At 41.0% G+C, this 23334-nt stretch overlaps 1 protein-coding gene and 6 non-coding genes across 7 annotated transcripts; 4 read left to right on the top strand and 3 right to left on the bottom strand.

Moving 5' to 3' along the window:
- Nucleotides 1-2567: 2567 nt before the first annotated feature.
- TRNAL-AAG (transfer RNA leucine (anticodon AAG)) lies at nt 2568-2649 on the bottom strand. The gene has a single exon. It is a non-coding gene; the product is annotated as a tRNA-Leu (tRNA).
- Nucleotides 2650-3638: 989 nt separating this feature from the next.
- Nucleotides 3639-4049, top strand: LOC139324688 (histone H3). The gene has a single exon (XM_070954421.1). It carries the CDS (start codon nt 3639-3641, stop codon nt 4047-4049), a length of 411 nt encoding a protein of 136 aa, XP_070810522.1.
- A 5565-nt stretch (nt 4050-9614) lies between these two features.
- TRNAG-UCC (transfer RNA glycine (anticodon UCC)) lies at nt 9615-9686 on the bottom strand. Its single transcript has one exon. It is a non-coding gene; the product is annotated as a tRNA-Gly (tRNA).
- Nucleotides 9687-11890: 2204 nt separating this feature from the next.
- TRNAP-UGG (transfer RNA proline (anticodon UGG)) lies at nt 11891-11962 on the top strand. The gene has a single exon. It is a non-coding gene; the product is annotated as a tRNA-Pro (tRNA).
- Nucleotides 11963-15878: 3916 nt separating this feature from the next.
- On the top strand, nt 15879-15971 carry TRNAI-UAU (transfer RNA isoleucine (anticodon UAU)). Its single transcript is given in 2 exon segments — nt 15879-15916; nt 15936-15971. It is a non-coding gene; the product is annotated as a tRNA-Ile (tRNA).
- A 621-nt stretch (nt 15972-16592) lies between these two features.
- Nucleotides 16593-16666, bottom strand: TRNAI-AAU (transfer RNA isoleucine (anticodon AAU)). The gene has a single exon. It is a non-coding gene; the product is annotated as a tRNA-Ile (tRNA).
- Nucleotides 16667-22783: 6117 nt separating this feature from the next.
- On the top strand, nt 22784-22865 carry TRNAS-GCU (transfer RNA serine (anticodon GCU)). The gene has a single exon. It is a non-coding gene; the product is annotated as a tRNA-Ser (tRNA).
- Nucleotides 22866-23334: the final 469 nt, after the last annotated feature.

The raw sequence follows: 23334 nt of genomic DNA, 5'->3' as shown, positions 1-23334 counted from the left end.
ATTCATACTGTATAGGAAAAAAAAAATAGAAACTTGATATTATACAACATACTTACGTCTATTGTTTCCATGGTTGTAACAGAATTAGATTAAAACAGAGTTAAATTAAAAATACTGTAGATAGAATGATATAAGTGTATATTTATATCATTCTATCTACAGTATTTTTAATTTACAATTTTGTACCGGGTGGGAAAGGCAGGAAATCTTAGGGGTCTGTTTGGATGGGCAGTTTGGCTTAACCCGATCCTTCTCCGCGGATCTGAGATCCCCTGTATGATAGGATTTCTATTGTCAGGCAAAGCAGGGCTTTTCGCTCCATTGTTACGAGAGATGGAACGTTGAGAGATAATGGGGGGCGTGGCCTTGATTGAAGATGGAACGTTGAGGCGTCTCGCCTGGTTACTCTGTTGCAATTCGTTTATTGGGAATTGCGACAAGGCTGTAAAAGGTGGAGCGAGGCGTCTTAAAAGTTTCAATATTTATTTCTTGGTTACATTTATTCCTCGCCTATCCCGCCCTGCCCTGGGGCTGTTCTAGGTTATTTTTTTTCTTTCTTTCTTTCTTTCTTTCTTTCTTTCTTTCTTTCTTTCTTTCTTTCTTTCTTTCTTTCTTTCTTTCTTTCTTTCTTTCTTTCTTTCCTTCTTTCTTTCCTCCCTTTCCCTTCTTTTCTTCCTTTCCTTCTTTCCTTCTATCTTTCCTTCTTTCTTTCTTCCTTCCTTTCCCTTTCCTTTCTTTCTTTCTTTTTCTTTCTTTCTTTCCTTTCCCTTCTTTTCTTTCTTTCTTCCTTTCCTTCTCTTTCCTCTTCCTTTCTACCTTCATTCCTTCCCTTCTTTCTTTCTTTCCTTCTATCTTTCCTTCTTTCTTCCTTCCTTCCTTTCCCTTTCCTTTCTTTCTTTCTTTTTCTTTCTTTCCTTCCTTTCCCTTCTTTTCTTCCTTTCTTTCTTCCCTTCTATCTTCCCTTCTTCCTTCCTTCCTTCCTTCCTTTCCCTTTCTTTCTCTTTTTCTTTCTTTCCTTCCTTTCCCTTCTTTTCTTCCTTTCTTCCTTTCCTTCTTTCTTCCTTTCCTTCTCTCTTTCCTCTTCCTTTCTATCTTCATTCCTTCCCTTCTTTCTTGTAAATATTTTCAAAATATTTTTTTCAAATATTTACAGAGGGCTGTAAATATTTTCACAGCCCTCTTTTTGGCTCCTGCAGTATACAGGTCCTCACTGTCAAACTATTTACTAAATCTGCACTAATGTTAATCTTCTCATCGTTCCCACTACCATCTCCTCCCGCTTACGACTGTATGACTGTAATTTTGTTGCTTGTATCCTTACGATTTATATTGATATTGTTTCCGGATTGCTTATTTGTACCTTATGACTATCATTAAGTGTTACCTTATGATTCTTGATGAATGTATCTTTTCTTTTATGTACACTGAGAGCATATGCACCAAGACAAATTCTTTGTGTGTCCAATCACACTTGGCCAATAAAGAATTCTATTCTATTCTATTCTATTCTATTCTATTCTATTCTATTCTATTCTATTCTATTCTATTCTATTCTATTCTATTCTATTCTCAAGGGAAGGCAGGTTGGTAGCAATTGTTTTTTCTGCAGTTCTAATTATCCCTTTCTATTAGTAAGAATCTATTATTCTTACTACAAAGAAATGAAAAGAAGTGTGTAAGTATAACCGTAATAAAGTAATGGAACAATAGAATAAATAATGAAAAAACAAACAAACAAACAGGGACATGAGAACAAAAGACAGACGGGTGGGCGGGGAAGAGGGAGAGGGGGAGATGGTAGTAGGGTGATATGGTTAGGCATGTTTTATTGTCATCTCTCTTGGGAAGAGAGATTGCTATCCGTGTTCTTTTTATTTATAATTTTAAGATTTCTTTCGGTGGTTGCTTTTTGTAATTTTCCATCATTGCGTCCCACCCAGAGTCTTGATTTGGTGGCTAAACAAATCTTTACGGCTAGAAGTAGCCTTCTAACAAGTGGTGAAATCCAATTTTTTTTACTACCGGTTCTGTGGGCGTGGCTTGGTGGGCATGGCAGGGGAAGGATCCTGCAAAATCTCCATTCCCACCCCACTCCAGGGGAAGAATACTGCAAAATCTCTATTCCCACCCCACTCCAGGGGAAGGATACTGCAAAATCCCCATTTGCTCCCCACTCCTGGGGGAAGGATATTGTAAAATCTCCATTCCCACCCCACTCTGGGGCCAGCCAGAGGTGCTATTTGCTGGTTCCCCGAACTGCTCAAAATTTCCGCCACCTGTCAGAACCTGCTGGATCTCACCCTTGCTTCTAACCGCACAAAAGGAAAGTGTCCCTCAAGTCAAATTTGGCTTCTGGAGAGAAACACATGCATATTCTAAACCGTTTTTATTTTATTTTTTTTTTGGCAGGATAAAAGATGGGAACCGCTGCCATTCAAACTTGTCATCAGGTTCAACTCTGCTTTCTCAGCGAAGCAGAAAAAAAACATTTTTAGATGAAGATCGCTTCGCTTTTGGTTTTGGCAGAGTGTCAAAGGTTGGGGGGGGATTCTTTCAAAAGATACCTTTGGCAGCGGTGGGATTCGAACCCACGCCTCCGAAGAGACTGGAGCCTTAATCCAGCGCCTTAGACCGCTCGGCCACGCTACCACACTTTTAGAAAAAGTGTAGAGATGGCTCGGAAATGCTGGGAGTCGAAGTCCACCCACATCTTTAAAAAGTTGCCAAACTTTGAACAATAACTTGCTTTTTCAACTCTGACTTTCTCGGCGTTTTTTTTTCTTTTGAAGACGTTTCGCTTCTCATCCGAGAAGCTTCTTCAGCTCTGACGGGACAAGTGGGGGAAATGGAAGCTCCTGTCTAGAGTTGAAGAAGCTTCTCGGATGAGAAGCGAAACGTCTTCAAAAGAGAAAAAAAAAAAACAAGAGAAAGTCCCGTTGCCTCCTGGAAAAAAAAAATTACATTTGGGACAACCACGACCTGAATGATGGAGAATCTCTCTACAGACTTCAAGGATGTCTTGTAGCCTCAACATCAGGACCGCTTGGCTTAAAAAAAGATATTTCGAATTTTTTTTGAAACGTTTAAAAAGAACCCTTTTTTTTTTTAATAACATTCTTGATCAGACCGTGAGAAAGTTAAGGGCGGGGAGAGAAGGAAACAGGTGGCGTGAAATAATAAGTTCATTACTCCGATGAAAAGCAGCTATTGAAATCGCAATGGGAAACCAGAGGGAGGGGAGGAGGAAAAAAAAAAGGCGCAGTCGAAATTTGGGCGCGAGATTCAAATTCGAAAAGAGCCAATGGGGAGAGAAAGCGCGCCGGGTATAAATTCCCAGGATTAAGAGCGCGCAAACTCCTTCAAAACTTGCACCAAGCAAACGGCTCGCAAGTGGACCGGCGGGAAACAGCTGGGTTAACCTGTTGCATTGACACTTGGTTAGGATTCTGGTTTTCTAATTCTGACCAATCCCCGACGAATCTCGAACATTCGAATGCGTTTTTCTTCCCCAGCCAATCAGAGGAGAGCGAGCCGGCTATAAAAGGACGGCCGCGACAGCGCGCGTCCCTTCATTCGAATTCCGGCGAGGAGGAGGAGAAGCAGCAGCGGCAGCGGAGGAGCGGCGCTTAGAGAGAAGGATGGCTCGCACCAAGCAAACGGCTCGCAAGTCGACCGGCGGGAAGGCGCCCCGCAAGCAGCTGGCCACCAAAGCGGCGCGGAAGAGCGCTCCGGCCACGGGCGGCGTGAAGAAGCCTCACCGCTACCGGCCGGGGACCGTGGCCCTCCGCGAGATCCGCCGCTACCAGAAGTCGACGGAGCTGCTGATCCGCAAGCTGCCCTTCCAGCGGCTGGTGCGGGAGATCGCGCAGGACTTCAAGACCGACCTGCGCTTCCAGAGCTCGGCCGTCATGGCCCTGCAGGAGGCGAGCGAGGCTTACCTGGTGGGGCTCTTCGAGGACACCAACCTGTGCGCCATCCACGCCAAGCGCGTCACCATCATGCCCAAGGACATCCAGCTGGCCCGGCGCATCCGCGGGGAGAGGGCGTAAAAAAGACGCCCAGAGACCCACTGACAACTCCCCCCCCCCCCATCCCAAAGGCTCTTTTAAGAGCCCTCTCACTTCTCCGCGGAAAGAGTTGAAGTCCGCCCAAGGGTCTTCCTTAGGATCGCCGCAAAGAGTCGAGTCTAAAAGCGATCCACCCTTTTTCTCAGAGAAGCGTTTTATGTGAGAAAGAATAATATAGAATTCTTTATTGGCCAAGTGTGAAACCCCTTTGGAAAGTTGTTGCTTGCCGAGGGTATTGTTTCCTAACTTTGTGGGTTTTATTGTGAGCACCCTTGTCTTCTGTTCAAGGGTAGTACAGGTAGAGCCTTGGTAGTACAGGGGTTTAAGGCACCCTGTTATTAAGCTGGTTATTAAGACCAGCTGCCTGCAATTACTGCAAGGCTCAAGGTTGACTCAGCCTTCCATCCTTTCTAAGGTAGGTGAAATGAGGACCCAGTTTGTGGGGGCAATAAGCTGACTTGGTATAAATATACAAAAGGATGAAGGCTATTGCTGAGCACATTGTAAGCCGCCCTGCGTCTTCGGAGAAGGGCAGCATATAAATTAAATTTAAAAAAAAGGGCCTTTTCAAATCTGTAGGGGGGGGGCTTTTAAGGGACCCCCTGCAAGTGGAGTGCACAGCTCATAACCATGCTCCCCAGTATCTTTTTTTTTTTTGCTTTAATTTATATGCCGCCCTTCTCCGGAAACTCAGGGCAGCTTACAATGCGTTAAGCAATAGCCTTCATACTTTTGTATACTTATACAAAGTCAGCTTATTGCCCCCACAAACTGGGTCCTCAATTTACCTACCTTAGAAAGGATGGAAGGCTGAGTCAACCTTGCTTAACTTTTAAGCGATTTCAACCGTACTCCATCCCTGGTGCCTTACCACCAATCCTGTCCAAAATTATTCAGTAATTATTTCAACGGAAAGGATTTAGAGCATATACAGAGGGTGACTAAGGTGAAGCTGAGCTCAGTTGTGACTTAATGTGCCAATTGCATAGATAAAGCCTTGTAGGAAGTTAGCACCCACCCCTTTCCTGGAAGAGTGAAATATTTTAGGAAATATGAAAAAGGCAGAATATTATATTTCCCTGGGAGAAGCATGTTTTACAGACAAAGCAGCTCCCACCTTCCTGCCCCCCACCCTTTGTTAATGGGACAGAGGCAGAAACCCAATCCTTTGTCAAAGGACATTTGCAACACAATAGCAACAGAAACTAACACAATGGGACCCATCTAGACAGAGGCTCACCACATGGCACCTGGGAAGATTGCATCAGCCAGCAAGACCCCCACCCCCTGGGAGTCTGACAACCAATCAGGATACTCTTTTGGGGCCCCAAGAAATGCAGAGCCAGAGAGAGCATAAAAACCCGAGGATCTGTATCTGCCCCTTTTCTGTTCAGGAACTCAAGCCAAGTGATCCTGTCCACCATTAAACCATCTTTCCAAGCAGTCTCCATGTTTCCAATGTCTTTTTCCCCACTTGGAGCAGAACCTAGAAGGATGTTTCTTCCAACAGCCTCTAGGCCAGCTGTCGGCAACCTTAAACACTCAAAGAGCCATTTGGATCCATTTCCCACAGAAAAGAAAACACCAGGAGCCACAAAACCTGGGTGGGCGGAGCCAACTCGATGCCACTCACTTCTACCAGTCACATGACTCCCCCCTAGCCACGCCTACCCAGCTGGTCATTAGGTCAGAAAACCGGTTGTTAAAAAACACCGGGAACCACAAAACCCTTTTGACATCTCTCTCTGTCTCTGCCCTGGCTGCTTCTCCATCCCCTGCCATCGCCCTTACCTCCCCAGGCCAGGCGAGGAGTGACTGGGAGGGGAGGATGAGGGGTGAGGCCAGCCAGTGGTGGGATCACCCGACGGAGTCACAGCAGAGGGCCCACAGAGCCGCATACGGCTCTGGAGCCGCAGGTTGCTGACACCTGCTCTAGGCGAATTGCCAAGTAGCGAATGTAACTTCTTGCGAAATGCAAAATGTGGATTCTGCTTGTTTGCTGTAACTTAAAGTGTGGATTCTCCGCAACCTAAGGAGAGATAGCATTCCCTAACAAAGCTCTTGAGTTATATGCCCAAAAATGTATTTCTTTCCCCTTCTAAGGTCTATTGTTTTCAGGGCGCTGAGAAAAATCATGATATGAAATAATGTTTCTATAGCAATGATGCAAGCTGTGTGAACTACAAGAAGTTTGGAAAAGTTTTTGTGTGTGTGTGCGCGCCTGCTTTTCTTTCTACTCTGTTTTAAAATGGGAGGCAAAAAGGGGTCGTCCAGTTTTGCTTTCTGCGGAAAATAAAGCTGATTATCAGTAGCCTGGTGTTTAGAGTTCCGTTGGACTTATCAGATTCTGAGCTGAATTTAGAAACCTTACACAACAAAAGCTCCAGTAAACTCCATCTCTGTTCTATGGCCAATTAAATTTAAACACGGATTCAGGACTTATACTAAAATCGCAGAGGATGCATGGTCAGTGCTGGGGGGGGTATTTTTAGCATGGATTCCTGCAGGGGGTTGGACTAGATGATCTCCAGGTTTCACCTAATAATTTTTTTTACGATTTTTTTCTAACTGGCTTTTCTAACTTAAATGTTCTTGAAGTATTGTCTGCTTTGGTTCTTTGTGACTAACCATGGGGTGGTGGGTGATAGTGGCCCAGGCCCATTCTTTGCTTTGGGGTAAGTTGGGATTTTATTTTATTTTTTCCCCTTGTGCTGAAGAAATTGAGGCCTTTGAACTCTGGTGCTGGAGAAGACTCCTGCGAGTCCCTTGGACTGCAAGGCGATCCAACCGGTCAGTCCTAGAGGAGATCAACCCTGACTGCTCTTCAGAAGGCCAGATCCTGAAGATGAAACTCAAATACTTTGGCCACCTAATGAGAAGGAAGGACTCACTGAAGAAGAGCCTAATGCTGGGAAGGATTGAGGGCCGTTGATAGCCTCCCACCGACCAGTACGCTCCCACAGAGAGGGACTCCTCAGGGTGCCGTCAGCCAGGCAATGTCGGCTGGCGACCCCCAGGGGGAGGGCCTTCTCTGTGGCAGCTCCTGCCCTCTGGAACGATTTGTCCCCGGAGATACGAAGGATATCGGATCTCTGAGCCTTTCGCCGTGCCCTAAAAACTTTTCTTTTCCATCAAGCAGGGCTGGCGTGAAAACCCCCCCCCTTTTTAAAGTTTTTTAAATTGTCAATGGGTTTTAGTTTGAATGTTTTAAATTTTGGGCCAAAGTCGTGTAATTCTTTTAAAAAATTTAAATTTTGTATTGGTATGTGTTTTAGTTCTGGCTGTGCACCACCCTGAGTCCACTAGGAGAAGGGCGGTATACAAATTGAATAAAATAAATAAATAAATAAATAAATAAATAAATAAATGAAGAAGGGGATGGCAGAGAATGAGGTGGCTGGATGGAGTCACTGAAGCAGTAGGCGTGAGCTTAAATGGACTCCAGAGGATGGCAGAGGATAGGAAGGCCTGGAGAAACATCCATGGGGTCGCAATAGATCGGGCATGACTTCGTAACTAACAACAACAAAGTTGGGATTTTATCGAGAATAAAACAGAGTTGGAGCTGTACATACATGTACCATGATTCATCTTTCACCCTGGGCTTAAATATGGTTGTTCAAATCACTTCAGGCAGAATCTGTAATTGTTTGATTAAATTTAGATACTGCCTGAACTTAGGTATCTCACTCTCAGAGAACATATTAAGAAAGGAGGGTTCAAAGCTTCTGTAGGAGGTTAGCACGCACCCCTTTCCTAGGAGAATGAAATATTTTAGGAAATATTAAAAAGGCAGAATATTATGTTTCCCTGTATGAGAAATGAAGAAGCATGTTTTTAAAGACAAAGCAGCTCCCATCTTCCTGCCCCCACCCTTTTGTTAATGGGCCAGAGGCAGAAACTCAATCTTTGTCAATGGACCTCATCTGCAACACAATGGGACCCATCTAGGACAGAAACTCACCACATGGCACCTGGGAAGATTACATCAGCCAGCAAGGCTAGCTAAGACCCCCACCCCCTGGGAGTCTGACAACCAATCAGGATACTCTTTTGGGCCCCCAGGAAGTTCAAAGCCAGAGAGAGCATAAAACCCGAAAACTCCCTGTATCTGCCTTTTTCTGTTTGAGAACTCAAGCCATGTGATCCTGTCCACCATTAAACCATCTTTCCAAGCAGTCTCCATGTTTCCAGTGTCTTTTTCCCCACTTGGAGCAGAATCCAGAAGGATATTTCTTCCTACACTTCAAAACTGCTTTCTCAGGACTCCCAACTGAGATGGGGGAATGGGAGCTTAAGATGTACAGATTTTGGGGGCTTTTGGCTGTAAATAGTGTGATTGAAAATGTTCAGTGGTGTTGAATCAGAAGAAGGTATTGATTGAAAAACTGCATACGAGACACGGATGCTAATAAAGGGAAATAAAGATATTGCAATATATCTATGGAGAAATAGTTGCAAATAATGTAGATTAGCACAAATACGTTTTGGAAGTGAGTAAAAAAGAGTACACGAGGAGCCCAAAGAGAGTTAATGGAGTTAAAAATAAGAGTGATCAGATGTTTGGGATGAAATTGAAGTGATGGAAGGAGTACTGTATTTCAAAAATCTGTATAGGAATGAGAAAAATTGCAGAAACATTAAAATATATGTGGCTTGGGCAAATCATTTAACTGAAGTGAAAATTGTTTCTGCACCTGATAAAAAATGCATTTTTCTATGTTATTGGTTCTCAAATTTTGCAATACAATCACCCTCTCTCATAATAAAATGAATTTTTGCAACCCCTCCATGAATAAAATTAATGATTTCACTGAAGAAAAAAAAATTACAAGGTATGGAAGTCCAATAAATGGTGTTTTTTCTTCTTGTAATTCTCCCCATCAGATGTCAAAATGGCCCTACCTTGAATTTCTAACAGTACCCGGGCTGGCATAGTTTTAGAAAAATCTGTGTTTAAAGATGTCATAGAAATAGGACATTTTGCAACCTGGGTATTATATTGTACTGTAGCATTTCATTATCCTTGAGAGGTATTTGCAGTGATTATATTTTGCAAACTGCCAAGAGGCCTCTTAAGTGGTGGTGCATGTAATGAATTAATAAAATGAGTGAATAAATAAAATCCGGACAATTACTAGATGGAAAAAAAAAAACAAAGTTAACTCTTGGCTGTGCAGATTATTTTTTAATTGATATAGGAACTCTAATAAAGTTACAACAGATCCTGTGTTTATACACACTTTCCATATAATTTTTTTAAAAAAACCAACCCAGAAACTGCTTTCCAGTTTTTTGCAATTTCATTTAAAAGGGAGAACAAAACAAATGATTTTATTAGACTTAAGAGATATTTTTTTAATCATTAGGAATTGTTCCAGCAGGAACATTTAGAGCAATCAATAAACTTAGTAAAATGATTTTTTAAAAAAGCTTTGCTTAATGAGGCAGTTTGGAAAAATGCCATTTTTTGCAAAAAAAAAATATGCAAAAGAAGAAACTACTGGAATGTTCTGTTAGGAAACAAGGAAAGGGGAAAAAAGGATTTGCGTTGGCCGGGAATCGAACCCGGGTCAACTGCTTGGAAGGCAGCTATGCTCACCACTATACCACCAACGCTTCGTGTAGGATTGTCTTGGAAAACATCTTTAGATCACAAGCACTCTATGCATTTTTATTTTTTTTTTGTATTATAAAATGTTAAAAAGTTATGAGGACACCAGGTGGCGCTGTTCGTTCTGCAAAATAAGATTCCACGTGTCATTAATTTGCTGTGCCAATTTAATAAAGAAAAAATTAATAGAGTTGGAAGGGACCTTCGAGGTCATCTAGTCCAACCCCCTGCCCAAGAACCGTACCCACCTTTACCGAATGTCCTTGCTGAAGCGGACAATCAAATGCAATGAGTAAGACGTTAAATTTGCAGTGACTGTCATAACAGGGGTGCTTCTAATAGTAAATGAGACATTTATCAATCGTGAACTTAGAATTGGAAACTTCAAAAAAGGGAGGAAAAGATACACATTCCTTGTTTCGCCTAATAGCAAATACACAAGGTTTTAGATCTGGAAAATAAAAATAAAAAATAATAATAATAATAAAAAAAAACTTGGAGTGAAACTTTTGACTTTGAGTTGACAAAAGTTGCTTTTTCTTCGCTTTTTAATTCACTGTTTTTGAATCTCAGCACCTTTATGATGTATGCAGCATCATATATGTGGGTATGTAGGTGTACGCATAGGTTGTATTTATTTATGTATTTATTTACTTGTCACGTATATGTAGTGGATATTGGAGATGGTGGCTCTTTGAGAGCTGTACTGCAACGAAAATTCATTTTAATTCTGCCGATCAGTGTACATTTAAAGTGACAATAAAGTTATTCTAAGTTCAGTTCCCACAATCTCCCAACTTGATGTGTTGGAGTTTGCACAACGTAAAGTTACTGAGACTGAAAAACTTTGTTTCATTTCTGTCTGTTCACATCTAGCGACTTTCATTCACCTTGGGGGGGAAAAATGAAGCAGACTCGGATCACTTTTGATGTGTGGATAGGAGACCACCAGGAAATCCCAGGGTTGTAAGTTAAGATCGCAAATTGGAAAAAGCACCCCAGAAATAAACAGCAGATTCTCACTTTGTCCATGAAACTGAACACGATTGAATCAGTGGTGTTTCTATCCCTCTTTCTACATTGTATTTCTTGTCATGTACATGTATACATCCAGACTAGACTGTGTTGTTTCTCTGTGTCATAGAATATAAGTGGGTGTATGCATAATTTTGTATTAATAAATTTATTTTGTCATGTTTACGTAGTGTATATTGGAGGTGGTGACCCTTTGAGAGCTGTATTGCAATGAAATTTCATTTTAATGTATGCTGATTAGTGTACATTCAAAGTGACAATAAAATTATTATTCTTTTCTGTTCCATTCTGTTCCATTCTAATTCTATTCTTGTTCTGTTCTTGTTCTGTTCCATTCCATTCTCCTCTAATTCTATTCTCTTCTTGTTCTGTTCTTATTCTATTCTGTTCTGTTCTGTTCCATTTTATTCTACTTCTGTTCTGTTCTTGCCCTGTTCCATTCCATTCTCCTCTAATTCTATTCTGTTCTTGTTCTGTAATTGTTCTGTTCCATTCCATTCTCCTCTAATTCTATTCTGTTCTTGTTCTATTCTTATTCTGTTCTGTTCTGTTCTGTTCCATTTTATTCTACTTCTGTTCTGTTCTTGTTCTGTTCCATTCCATTCTCCTCTAATTCTATTCTGTTCTTGTTCTGTTCTTGTTCTGTTCCATTCCATTCTCCTCTAATTCTATTCTGTTCTTGTTCTGTTCGTATTCTGTTGTGTTCTGTTCCATTTTATTTTACTTCTGTTTTTGTTCTGTTCCATTCTAATTCTATTCTGTTCTTATTCTATTCTGTTCTGTTCCATTCTATTCTAATTCTCTTCTCTTCTTGTTCCTATCCTATCCTATCCTATCCTATCCTATCCTATCCTATCCTATCCTATCCTATCCTATCCTATCTTATCTGTGCTCTGTGTTCTATATGTTTTCTAATTATTCCCAGATAAAACAACCAAATAGCAAAGAAAAGCAGAAGGAGGGGAAACATGTTGAGACTCAGAAATGAAACCTTTTTAGTTTATTTATTTATTCTTGTTTGAAGTATCCCGGTTAAAAAGCCCTTTGTAGTACTAAGCTCGATGTTCTTAAAAAACCTGACACTTGAAACTATGCAGTGCCTGCCAAAACAAACAACTTCTTGGCTTCCACCTCGTTCAGCTTATATATCAAAGGAGAAAACTCCTTACCAGCTGGCTCGTTGGTCTAGGGGTATGATTCTCGCTTTGGGTGCGAGAGGTCCCGGGTTCAAATCCCGGACGAGCCCTTCTTTTGATTTTTTGATTTTTATTTTTTGTCTCTATTTGCAAGTATCCTGTTTAAATTTGAGAACAAGGATAGCTGTCGCAGACATAACTGGTGGCTGACTCCTATCCAGCCTCACAGGGGACAATGTCAGGGGAAGGTCTGTAACTTTGTATAAATTATATTAGAAATGTTGCATAAAGAATCACATATTTACTAACCTAAAAGCTCTAACAAAGTTGCCAATGGGTGAGACAAAGTTACAAACAGTCAGGGGAAAGGAGGAAAAAAGACAATGGAAGAACAAGCAAGCAAACAAACACACAAAACCTAATTTACACTAGGGAAACATAATTATAACATAACCATAAAACATAACCATAAAACTTATGGTTTAAAAGAAAAGATTTGATTTCATCACTTTTTTTCCCGGGTTAATAAGAAATGGTTAACAAGAACTGGTTAGGATTTAAGATTTAAGTAACGGGTTTTGGGGGATAATGGCATAGTTAAATAGACAGACTTGAGGGAAATAACTGAGTAAAATATTAAGTTGCGTTAATTGAAAATTAAGATTTGTTAGTGATTTGTATTAATTGGTGACGGGACCAGAAGCTTTGTTTTGAAAAGATGTGTTTTATGTTTATGTTTTTTAAAAAAAATAATAAAAAAAACTTTTTTAAAAAAGAAAAGAAATGGTTAACAAAGAAAAAACCAAGGAAACCCAATTAAGAAACTGATTTAGAATACTCTAAATGCCATCACGCTGCTTAACAACTAATTCCCACAACACTGTCAAATAATTTACTAAGGCTGTATTACTATTCTTCTCTTCCTTCCTAGTATCTATCTCTTCCCACTTATTACTATAACCATGTTTCTTGTATCTTTCAATTTATATTGTTTTTCTTTGTTTCCTAGTACGATTTGATAGCTTATTAGTAACCTTGACAATCACTAAGTGTATCTTTTTATTCTTGATGAATGTATTTTATTCTCCTTATGTACACTGAAAACATATACACCAAATTCTTTGTGTGTCCAACCACACTTGGCCAATAAAGAATTCTATTCTATTCTATTCTATTCTATTCTATTCTATTCTATTCTATTCTATTCTATTCTATTCTATTCTATTCCATTCCATTCCATTCCATTCCATTCCATTCCATATTTTCTATTCTATTCTATTCTATTCTATTCTATTCTATTCTATTCTATTCTATTCTATTCTATTCTATTCTATTCCATTCCATTCCACTCCATTCCATATTTTCTATTCTATTCTATTCTATTCTATTCTATTCTATTCTATTCTATTCTATTCTATTCTATTCTATTCTATTCTATTCTATTCCATTCCATTCCATTCCATTCCATATTTTCTATTCTATTCTATTCTATTCTATTCTATTCTATTCTATTCTATTCTATTCTATTCTATTCTATTCTATTCTATTCCATTCCATTCCATTCCATTCCATTCCATTCCATTCCATATTTTCTATTCTATTCTATTCTATTCTATTCTATTCTATTCTATTCTATTCTATTCTATTCTATTCTATTCTATTCTATTCTATTCTATTCTCAATGGAAGGCAGTTCTAATTATCCCTTCCTATTAGTAAGAATCTATTATTCTTACCACAAAGAAATGAAAAGAAGTGTGTAAGTATAACCGTAATAAAGTAACGGAACAATAGAATAAATAATGAAAAAGAAAACAAACAAACAGGGACATGAGAATAAAAGACAGACGGGCGGGCGGGGAAGAGGGAGAGGGGGAGATGGTAGTAGGGTGATATGGTTAGGCATGTTTTATTGTCATCTCTCTTGGGAAGAGAGGTTGCTATCCGTGTTCTTTTTATTTATAATTTTAAGATTTCTTTTGGTGGTTGCTTTTTGTAATTTTCCATCATTGCGTCCCACCCAGAGTCTTGATTTGGTGGCTAAACAAATCTTTACGGCTAGAAGTAGCCTTCTAACAAGTGGTGAAATCCAATATTTTTTTACTACCGGTTCTGTGGGCGTGGCTTGGTGGGCATGGCAGGGGAAGGATCCTGCAAAATCTCCATTCCCACCCCACTCCAGGGGAGGAATACTGCAAAATCTTCATTCCCACCCCACTCCAGGGGAAGAATGCTGCAAAATCCCCATTTGCTCCCCACTCCTGGGGGAAGGATATTGTAAAATCTCCATTCCCACTCCACTCTGGGGCCAGCCAGAGGTGCTATTTGCTGGTTCCCCGAACTGCTCAAAATTTCCGCCACCTGTCAGAACCTGCTGGATCTCACCCTTGCTTCTAACCGCACAAAAGGAAAGTGTCCCTCAAGTCAAATTTGGCTTCTGGAGAGAAACACATGCATATTTGTTTCCTTCCCCGGTGAAATCCGGACCGGATTTTCCTTCCAACAGTGTCTTTGCAATAAACCGCCTCACAATCAGGAGGCTGCTGAGTTCCAGGCAGATATTTCTCTCTCTGGGCACAACACAATGAGTCTGCTGTGAACTCTGCATTGGTGACAGGAAGGGCATCCGGCCAGTAAACTCTCAGCTCCATTCAGTTGCCCTGACTCCACCCCAATGTAAGGGATTACAGCAGGGGTTCAAACTCAAAGTCCATGGACCAGATCTGGCCGGTGGGGTGCTTAGATTTGGCTGGTGGGCCCACCCTGAAAACAGCAAAAGGCTGGCCCCCAGTGCTTCTGCCAGTGAAAATGGAGCCCGGGCGCACTGCGTGTGGCCTCACCATGCTCTGTTTTCGCTGGCAAAGGGCTGCAGGAGGCCGTCGCGGTTCAAAACGGAGCCTAGATGAGTGACATCAAGTGGCCACGCCCCCTGGTCAGGCCCCCTGCCCTCCCCCAAGGTCAAACACAACCCTGTTGCGGCCCTCAATGAAATTGAGTTTGATGCCCCTGGATTACGGGGTCATTAAAAGACAATTTTTTAAAAAATGTCTTTGCAATAAATGCAGTTTGTGACATGCACTGAGTTAATGGAAGGGGGACCAAGCGTTGATTTTTGAGTCGTCAGTGTTGAGTGATTATTGAAGAGAGTGAACAGAAGAAAAGTAAGCAACAGCGTGTGAACTGGCTGGAGTTCAGGGGTGAAATTCAGCAGGTTCTGACAGGTTCTGGAGAACCGGTAGCGGAAATTTTGAGTAGTTCGGAGAACCGGCAAATACCACCTCTGGCTGGCCCCAGAGTGGGGTGGGAATGGAGATTTTGCAGTCTCCTTCCCCTGGAGTGGGGTGGGAATGGGGATTTTGCAGTCTCCTTTCCCCAGGAGTGGGGAGGGAATGGGGATTTTGCAGTATCCTTCCCCTGGAGTGGGGAGGGAATGGAGATTTTGCAATATCCTTCCCCTGGAGTGGGAAGGGAATGGAGATTTTGCAATATACTTTCCCCAGGAGTGGAGAGGGAATGGAGATTTTGCATCCCCTAGAGTGGGGTGGGAATGGGGATTTTGCAGTATCCTTCCCCCTGGAATGGGGTGGAAATGGAGATTTTGCAGTATCCTTCCTCTGCCACGCCCACCAAGCCACGCCCAGAGAACCGGTAGTAAAAAAAAAATGGAAAAACAAAAAAATCCATAATTTGCATACTTCTTGTATTCATTACAATAAGGTTGAAAATATAACTCTACATCAAGATAATTTACAATACTACATAACACCATCATCGTAAACTTCTCTCCATAGTAAAATTTGACACTTGAAACACACTGTTGGATGGAGACGAAAAGTATTAGAAATAAAATAAATAAAACTTTTTTTTAAAAAAATAAAGAAAAAGAAAACTAAGCCAGGTGTATCCGAAACACCTTAACCCGAAACAGTTTAAGAAAAAGAAAAAAGAAAAAGAAAAAGAAAAAAAAGCATTAGGATGAACGTAGAGATCCGGGGGGGCGAAGTTTTCCATCATCATTTCTCGCAGCGCTCCAGTGGCGCAATCGGTTAGCGCGCGGTACTTATACAGCAGTACTAAGTAAGCAATGCCGAGGTCGTGAGTTCGAGCCTCACCTGGAGCAGTTTTTTTTTTTTTTAAATTATTATTTCTTGGAGGGAGCTTTCTAAACTCAGCTCATAATATGACAATACTGGACGTTCAGTTTTGGATTCCTGGCTTTTTTTTTAATGTGTTATGTCAAAGCTATTTTAAACAATTCCAGAGTTTTGACAGTTCCACTTATTCTCTGTAAAGAAAACTGGGATCTCTGGAGGTTTCCCCAGTAAGTAAGTAAATAAGTAACAAAGTAGTAAGTTAAGTGTTGCCCTATTGCTTGCCTTCTGAAATGAAGGGAATGATGGAGATATGCATTGATTTTCTCTGCAGAGTCTCAATTGGGAATCTGCCTTCTTCTAGAAATGAGTGGCATTGCAAAACTTCCAATGTTATCCCCTGCCCCAGTTTAGTTTTAAAATGGGTCAACCTTGCTTGACACCAATATATATTTTTTTTTTAAAAAAAATTCCCCCCAATTTAATAAATTTCTAGAGATTGCAATGAATATTGGTGTTTCACAAGAGGGGGAAAAGGACTTTTTACAATCCCTAGCAGATTGAACGGTGTGTTATCTTTAAAACGAAAATTTGCCCTACCAATTCATTTTATATTTAAGATAAAATAAAAAAAAAGGATTGAAAAGGAGTGGCCCGTACGGGGATCGAACCCGCGACCTTGGCGTTATTAGCACCACGCTCTAACCAACTGAGCTAACCGGCCCTCGTGCAAAGTTGTTCGTTTTAACCCCTCGTTGCAGAAAAGGCGGGAGAAAAAAAAAATACATTAACGCCTTCCACAATGACCAAAAAGTATTTGCAACTTGCAAGAAGGCCCTTAAACTTCAGATTCACGACCAAATTGTGGAGGGTTTCAACAAATTATATATCTTATTTTATAAAGGACACACATATCCTATAAAAATAAAGCCTGTGGCATAAATTGGCGTGATTGTCAGAAATACAAATAGTAGGACGCTACTTTAACGTATTTATTAAAATATAAACGTATTTATTAAAATAGAAGTATTTATTAAAATACGTTAACGCTGCTATGTTACTGTTTTAAGGATGATACACTGCAGCTAAACGGATATTAATGAAACCTGACTGGGTGCCTTTCGATCAGAAAGGTGGGCAGTTCGGCGGTTCGAATCCCTAGTGCAGATCTCCTGCGTGAAGAGGGGGTTGGACTAAATGACCTCCGAGATCCCTTCCAACTCTGTTACTGTTAAAAGTAATCACGCGTTCCCCCCGTCCTAGAGAATGAAATATTTGGGGGGATATTAAAAGAGGCAGAATATTATATTTTCCCCAAGCAGAAATGGAAGAACGGAAAGAAAAAAAAAAAAAACTTCACTGAACTGATTAGAGCAAATCTATTCCACCCAGAGAGTGAAAATAATCTTAAAACGCGGAACAAATAGAAAGTTTCAATATAGAGAAAGGAGTATGATACGGATGCCCGCTATCTCCTCTATTATTCCTTCTCTCAACGGAAATATTAATGTCACAAATTAGAGATAATCCGGAAATAAAGGGATTAAAAATTAAAATTATTTTTTTTTTAAAAAAATTAAAAATTAAATTAAATTAAAATTTCCAACACCTGAAATTTTAAAGAAGATGTTGGATAACCATTTGTCTGTAGTGGTGTAGAGTTTCCTACCTGGACAGGAGGTTGGACTAGATCTCCAAGGTCCCTTCCAACTCTGTTTTTCTATTTCTATTTCTATTTTTTTTTTTAATTTGATTTATATGCCACCCTTCTCCGGAGGCTCAGGGCGGCTTACAATGCATTAAGCAATAGCCTTCATACTTTTGTATATTTATACAAAGTCAGCTTATTGCCACCACAAACTGGGTCCTCAATTTATCTACCTTAGAAAGGATGGAAGGCTGAGTCAACCTGAGTCAATTTCTATTTCTATTTCTATTTCTATTTCTATTTCTATTTCTATTTCTATTTCTATTTCTATTTCTATTTCTATTTCTATTTCTATTTCTATTTCTATTTCTATTTCTAAATCACAGGAATATAAAGTCCAGGCATTTGCTGATGATTTGGTATTTATTATTGAGGAACCTTTAGAAGCTGGACAGCCCCCAGTCTTTCTTAATAGCCACCAGCAGATGCCTGAAGTCTTTAGAGATGGAGAGTTCGTGCCCATTAAGAAATCCAGTCCAATATATTCATAAACAAACCATCTTCAGCTCCAGGTGATGGGATTAAGGAGGAGAGGACATGACCTTCAGGACATAATAGGATTAACCCACGACCGTTAGAATAGCAAAAGACTACCATTGCACAATCCCCTGCATTTCAGAAACTCTATAAAAATCCTTGCACTCCTCAAGTTAGTTTATCAGCTGTTCCAGAACCACATGCCGGTTCTGCTCATCGCTAAACCGAATCCTTCTTTCCAATCAGCCTCCATTTTATTTCCAGCGGTTTTTTCCCCCGGCTTGGAACGGGACCCGATTTTTCTTCCTACACTTTGAAAGATAAAGATAAATTTATTTTATAAATGTTGAAATTGATAAAGATAAATTCAGATGTCAGTTTTAAAAACTGAGATGCAGATTCTTCAGTTCCTGGATCTCCAGGTAAATGCTAACTTTAGTTTATGAAACCAGTGACTGCCAGTTGAGACCAGGGGTGAAATGCTCCTGGTTCGGACCAGATCGCCCAATCCGATAGCGATGGAGGTGGGTGATTCGGAGAACCGGTAGTAAAAATCCCTGCCCCCCCCCATGCCCATCAGAGGCCGAAAAAATGCTTTAAAAAAAAAAGCCTCTGATGATCACACAGCTCAGCTGGGATGGTCAAAGATCCCAGCTGAGTTGCCTGATCAGCAAAAGCATTTTTTCTTTTAAATGCCTCTGACGATCCCAGCTGAGTTGCCTGATCATCAGAGGCTTTTTTTTTCTTTTAAAAGCCTCTGACGATCCAAGCTGAGTTGCTTGATCGTCAGAGGCATTTAAAAGAAAAAAAGCCTCTGACGATCAGGCAACTCAGCTGGGATCATCACAGCCTTTTGAAAGCATTTTTTTACAACTGCTTCGCCGAACAGGTTGTACAAAAAAATGGTTTTAAAAGTTAAAAAAAAAAGTTGGCCACGCCCACCCAGTCACATTACCCCACCACCACCAAGCCACGCCCACAGAACCGGTAGTAACAAATTTTAGATTTCACCACTGGTTGAGACCCGTATTTTCATTAGAACAAAATCAAAATGATTACTGTATCAATTCATATAAGCACTCAAATTCAGTATGTAGGAAGTTAGCACCCACCCCTCTTCTAGAAGAATGAAATTTGCTACGAAATATTAAAAAGGCAGAATATTATATTTCCCTGGATGAGATATGGAGGAACATTTTTTTTTAAGGCAGGAAACAGACTTACTCTTAATAGCCCCACCCTCCTCAATAACCCATAGCAGATGTCAGCACTTAAGAGATAAAGAGATAGCTAGGTCTATTCATAAGCAAATACCCAAGATCCAACAAAGGTAGGATTAGCCCTCAGCCATAATAAGAATTGCCCCCAAACCCTCTTCATTGCATCATCACCCAGCAAGAGTCAACCAAGCCTGGGACTCAAGACAACCTACAAAGTTATCCCTGCGTGGCCCCATGGGAGTCTGACAACCAATCAGGATACCTACCCTTACACAGGAACAGGAAGCTCTAAGGCAGGGTCCAAGAGAGGGTATATATACCATATATCTCTCTCTCTCTTCCATGTGCTCATTTTTACCCAGGACTTCAAACCCATGTGGTCCTGTCCACAATTAAATCATCTTTCCAAACAGCCTCCATGTTTCCAGTGTCTTTCTCCTCACTTGGAACTGAACCCAGATGGAGATTTCTTCCAACAAGTAGAATAGATCAGTGGTGAAATGTAAAATTTGTTACCACCGGTTCTGTGGGCATGGCTTGATGGTGGTGGTGGTGGTGGGTAATGTGACTGTGTAGACGTGGACAACTTTTTTTTTTTTTACTTTTAAAACCATTTTTTCTACAACCTCTTCGGCCGAAGAGGTTGTAAAAAAATGCTTTTAAAACCCTCTGCCAATCAGGCAACTCAGCTGGGATCGTCAGAGGCTTTTAAAACCATTTTTTCTACAACCTCGAAGAGGTTAAAAGCCTCTGACGATCCCAGCTGAGTTGCTTAATCGGCAGAGGCTTTTTTTGCTTTTAAAAGCCTCTGACGATCCCAGCTAAACCGCGCAATCATCAGAGGCTTTTTTTTTACTTTTAAAAGCAGTTTTTCTGCCGAAGAGGTTGTAGAAAAAATGCTTTTAAAAATAAAAAAAGAGCCTCTGATGGTTGCGTGGGCTCAGCTGGGGATGGGGGGGGGGGGCAGGGATGTTTGCTACCAGTTCTCCGAACCACCTGCCACCATCGCTACGGGATCAAGTGATCCAGTCTGAACCGGGAGCATTTCACCGCTGGATTAGATCTATCATCATTATTTCTGAAGGGCAGATTGCAAATGTCCTATTGACATCAGACCACATGTTCCTTATTTCAGATAATATCTAATGAAATCAAAGGACGTTGATTGGTTTACAGTGAGATTGGAGTATATTCATACAGTAAATCACTTATTCAAATCCCAGCACAAACCTTCCCTTAATATATATTTTTTGCAGAATACTATTGAAATACCAGTTCTTTCGAAAATTTTAGAATTAGGCTTATAGTCATTCCCTTCTAGCAAAAAAATAAAATAAAATCAGAATAATCATGAAATAAAGACCAGTACAAGAAGTTCTTGATTTACCACAATTGACCCCAGTGGTGAAATCTAAAATTTGTTACTACCGGTTCTGTGGGCGTGGCTTGGTGGGGGGAGGGGGCAATGTGACTGGGTGGGCGTGGCCAATTTTACTTTTTTTTTACTTTTAAAACCATTTTTTCTACAACCTCTTCGGCGAAGAGGTTGTAAAAAAATGCTTTCAAAAGGCTCTGACGATCCCAGCTGAGTTGCCTGATCGGCAGAGGCTTTTTTTTCTTTTAAATGCCTCTGACGATCAGGCAACTCAGCTGGGATCGTCAGAGGCTTTTAAAAGAAAAAAAGCCTCTGAGAATCAGGCAACTCAGCTTGGATCATCAGAGGCTTTTAAAAGAAAAAAAAGCCTCTGATGATCGCGCGGCTCAGCTGGGCATGGGGGCGGGGGGACAGGGATTTTTGCTACCGGTTCTCCGAACCCACCGTCTCCATCACTACCGGATCAGGTGATCCAGTCCGAACCGGGAGCATTTCACTCCTGATTGACCCCAACATTTACATTGCTAAGTGAGACAGTAGTTAAGTGAGTTTTACCCAGTTTATGATCTTTCTCGTCAAAGTGGTTCAATGAATCACTGCCGTTGTTAAATTAGTCACGTGTTTGTTAAGTGAATCTGGCCTCCCCGTTGACTTTGCTTGCCAGAAGGTTGCTAAAGGGGAACACAGACATGTTCCTGGGACGTTACAACCATCATAAATATGAACCAGTACCAAAGCATCCAAATTTTGATCACACGACCATGCAATGGTCATTGGTGTGAAAAAAGTCATAAAGTCACTTTTTTCAAGGCTCAAGGTTGACTCAACCTTCCAGCCAGGGGTGAAATGCTCCCGGTTCAGACCAGATCACCTGATCTGGTAGCGATCAACCTTCCAGCCAGGGGTGAAATGCTCCCGGTTCAGACCAGATCACCTGATCCGGTAGCGATGGAGGCGGGTGGTTCGAAGAACCGGTAGCAAAAATCCCTGCGCCCCACCCCCCTGCCCAGCTGAGCCCCACGATCATCAGAGGCTTTTTTTTTTTTTTACTTTTAAAAGCATTTTTTCTACAACCTCTTCCAATGAAAAAATGCTTTTAAAAGTAAAAAAAAAAAAAAAGCCTCTGATGATCGCGCGTCTCAGCTGGGATCGTCGGAGGCTTTTCAAAGCATTTTTTTCTGCAACCTCTTGGCTGAAGAGGTGGTCAAAAAAATGCTTTGAAAAGTCTCTGACGATCCCAGCTGAGTTGCCTGATGGTCAGAGAGGCTTTTCAAGAGACATCACCCTGCCAACAAAAGTGTGTATAGTCAAGGCTATGATTTTCCCAGTTGCAATGTATGGCTGGTGAAAGTTGGACCATAAGGAAGGCTGAGCGCCAAAGAATTGAGGCCTTTGAACGATGGTGCTGGAGAAGACTCCTGCAAGTCCCTTGGACCCGGCATAGATCAACTCCAAGGTTAACTTCAGACCAAGAATGAAGTCCCGTGATCGCTTTTTGGGATCTTCTGGCTGGCAAAATCAGTGGGGAGGCCAGACTCCCTGACTAACTCAACAACTGCAACAATTCACTTAACAACAGTGGCAAGAGAAGTCCGAAAAGGGGGCAAAACTCAACTTAACAAATGTTTCGCTTAGCGACATAAATTTTCGGCTTGGTTGCGGTCGTAAATCAAGGACTGCCTGATTGATTAGAAAAAAAACTAGTAATTTGTGTCAATGGCACCTCAAAGAAGTTCAAGCACCCCCCAATAAGGTCTTAGTTTTTACACGCACAACTCCTGAGCCATATTCAGAATCTTGCTGGACTAACTTGTTTTTAAATTACTCCACAAATGAAAGAAACATAACTTAGTGCACCTCTATTCTCCCTACTATTGTAATAGACGGTGAATCCAATATTTTTCTCTTGCTTGTTATACAGGATACAGTCATTTTCCCAGAGATCGAAATACTTAAATGAGTAACCTTATGTAACATAAAAGACAAAAATAGACAGAAAATAGTGAAAAGATCGAAGCTGTTAAGGATCAGAGTAATTTAGTCAAGCCCATCTGAGAAACCGACGAGGTGGCCGAGTGGTTAAGGCGATGGACTGCTAATCCATTGTGCTCTGCACGCGTGGGTTCGAATCCCACCTTCGTCGTTGTTCATTTTTTTTTTTTTTTAAAGTTTAAGTATTGCTAAAATAACGTCAAATCCGAGGGGGCATTAAGATTAAACGTCTGTATAAACAGCACCGTTCATTAAAAGCGATAGTAGTTAGCTACTGTAAGCGCTGCCAGGAATTCCCTGATGCAGGCTTGTATTTCCAACACCCCTTCGCAATGCACCACGTGCGATCGTTTTTGCACGGGTCCTTTTTTAATTTTACATTCGCTGATCCAAGCCACCGAATTTTGCAAACCCACAGAAATCGCCCCGGGCGTTGGGGCAAAAAGCTTTGCAAGATCGGTCGCGCTGCAAAAAACGTTTTTATTTACACCTGGCTTTAGAAGCGGGGCAGGTTAAAAAAATAAAATATAAAAAAAAATAAGTGTAAATGGAAACCACCCAGAGACTTCGGTCCATCCCTATAGAATGAAAGCTGCGGGAAACGTTGCAAATAACCCCAC

This window comes from Pituophis catenifer, unplaced genomic scaffold (assembly GCF_029215685.1).
Source record: "Pituophis catenifer annectens isolate HBS135680 unplaced genomic scaffold, rPitCat1.0.hap2 SCAF_15, whole genome shotgun sequence".
NCBI lineage: Eukaryota > Metazoa > Chordata > Lepidosauria > Squamata > Colubridae > Pituophis > Pituophis catenifer.
Note: the sequence above shows the minus strand (reverse complement) of the source record. Positions and strands in the feature narration are given on the sequence as shown.

Coding starts and splice junctions, on each gene's coding strand:
- LOC139324688 (XM_070954421.1), top strand. CDS start 3,639: ATGGCTCGCACCAAGCAAACGGCTCGCAAGTCGACCGGCGGGAAGGCG.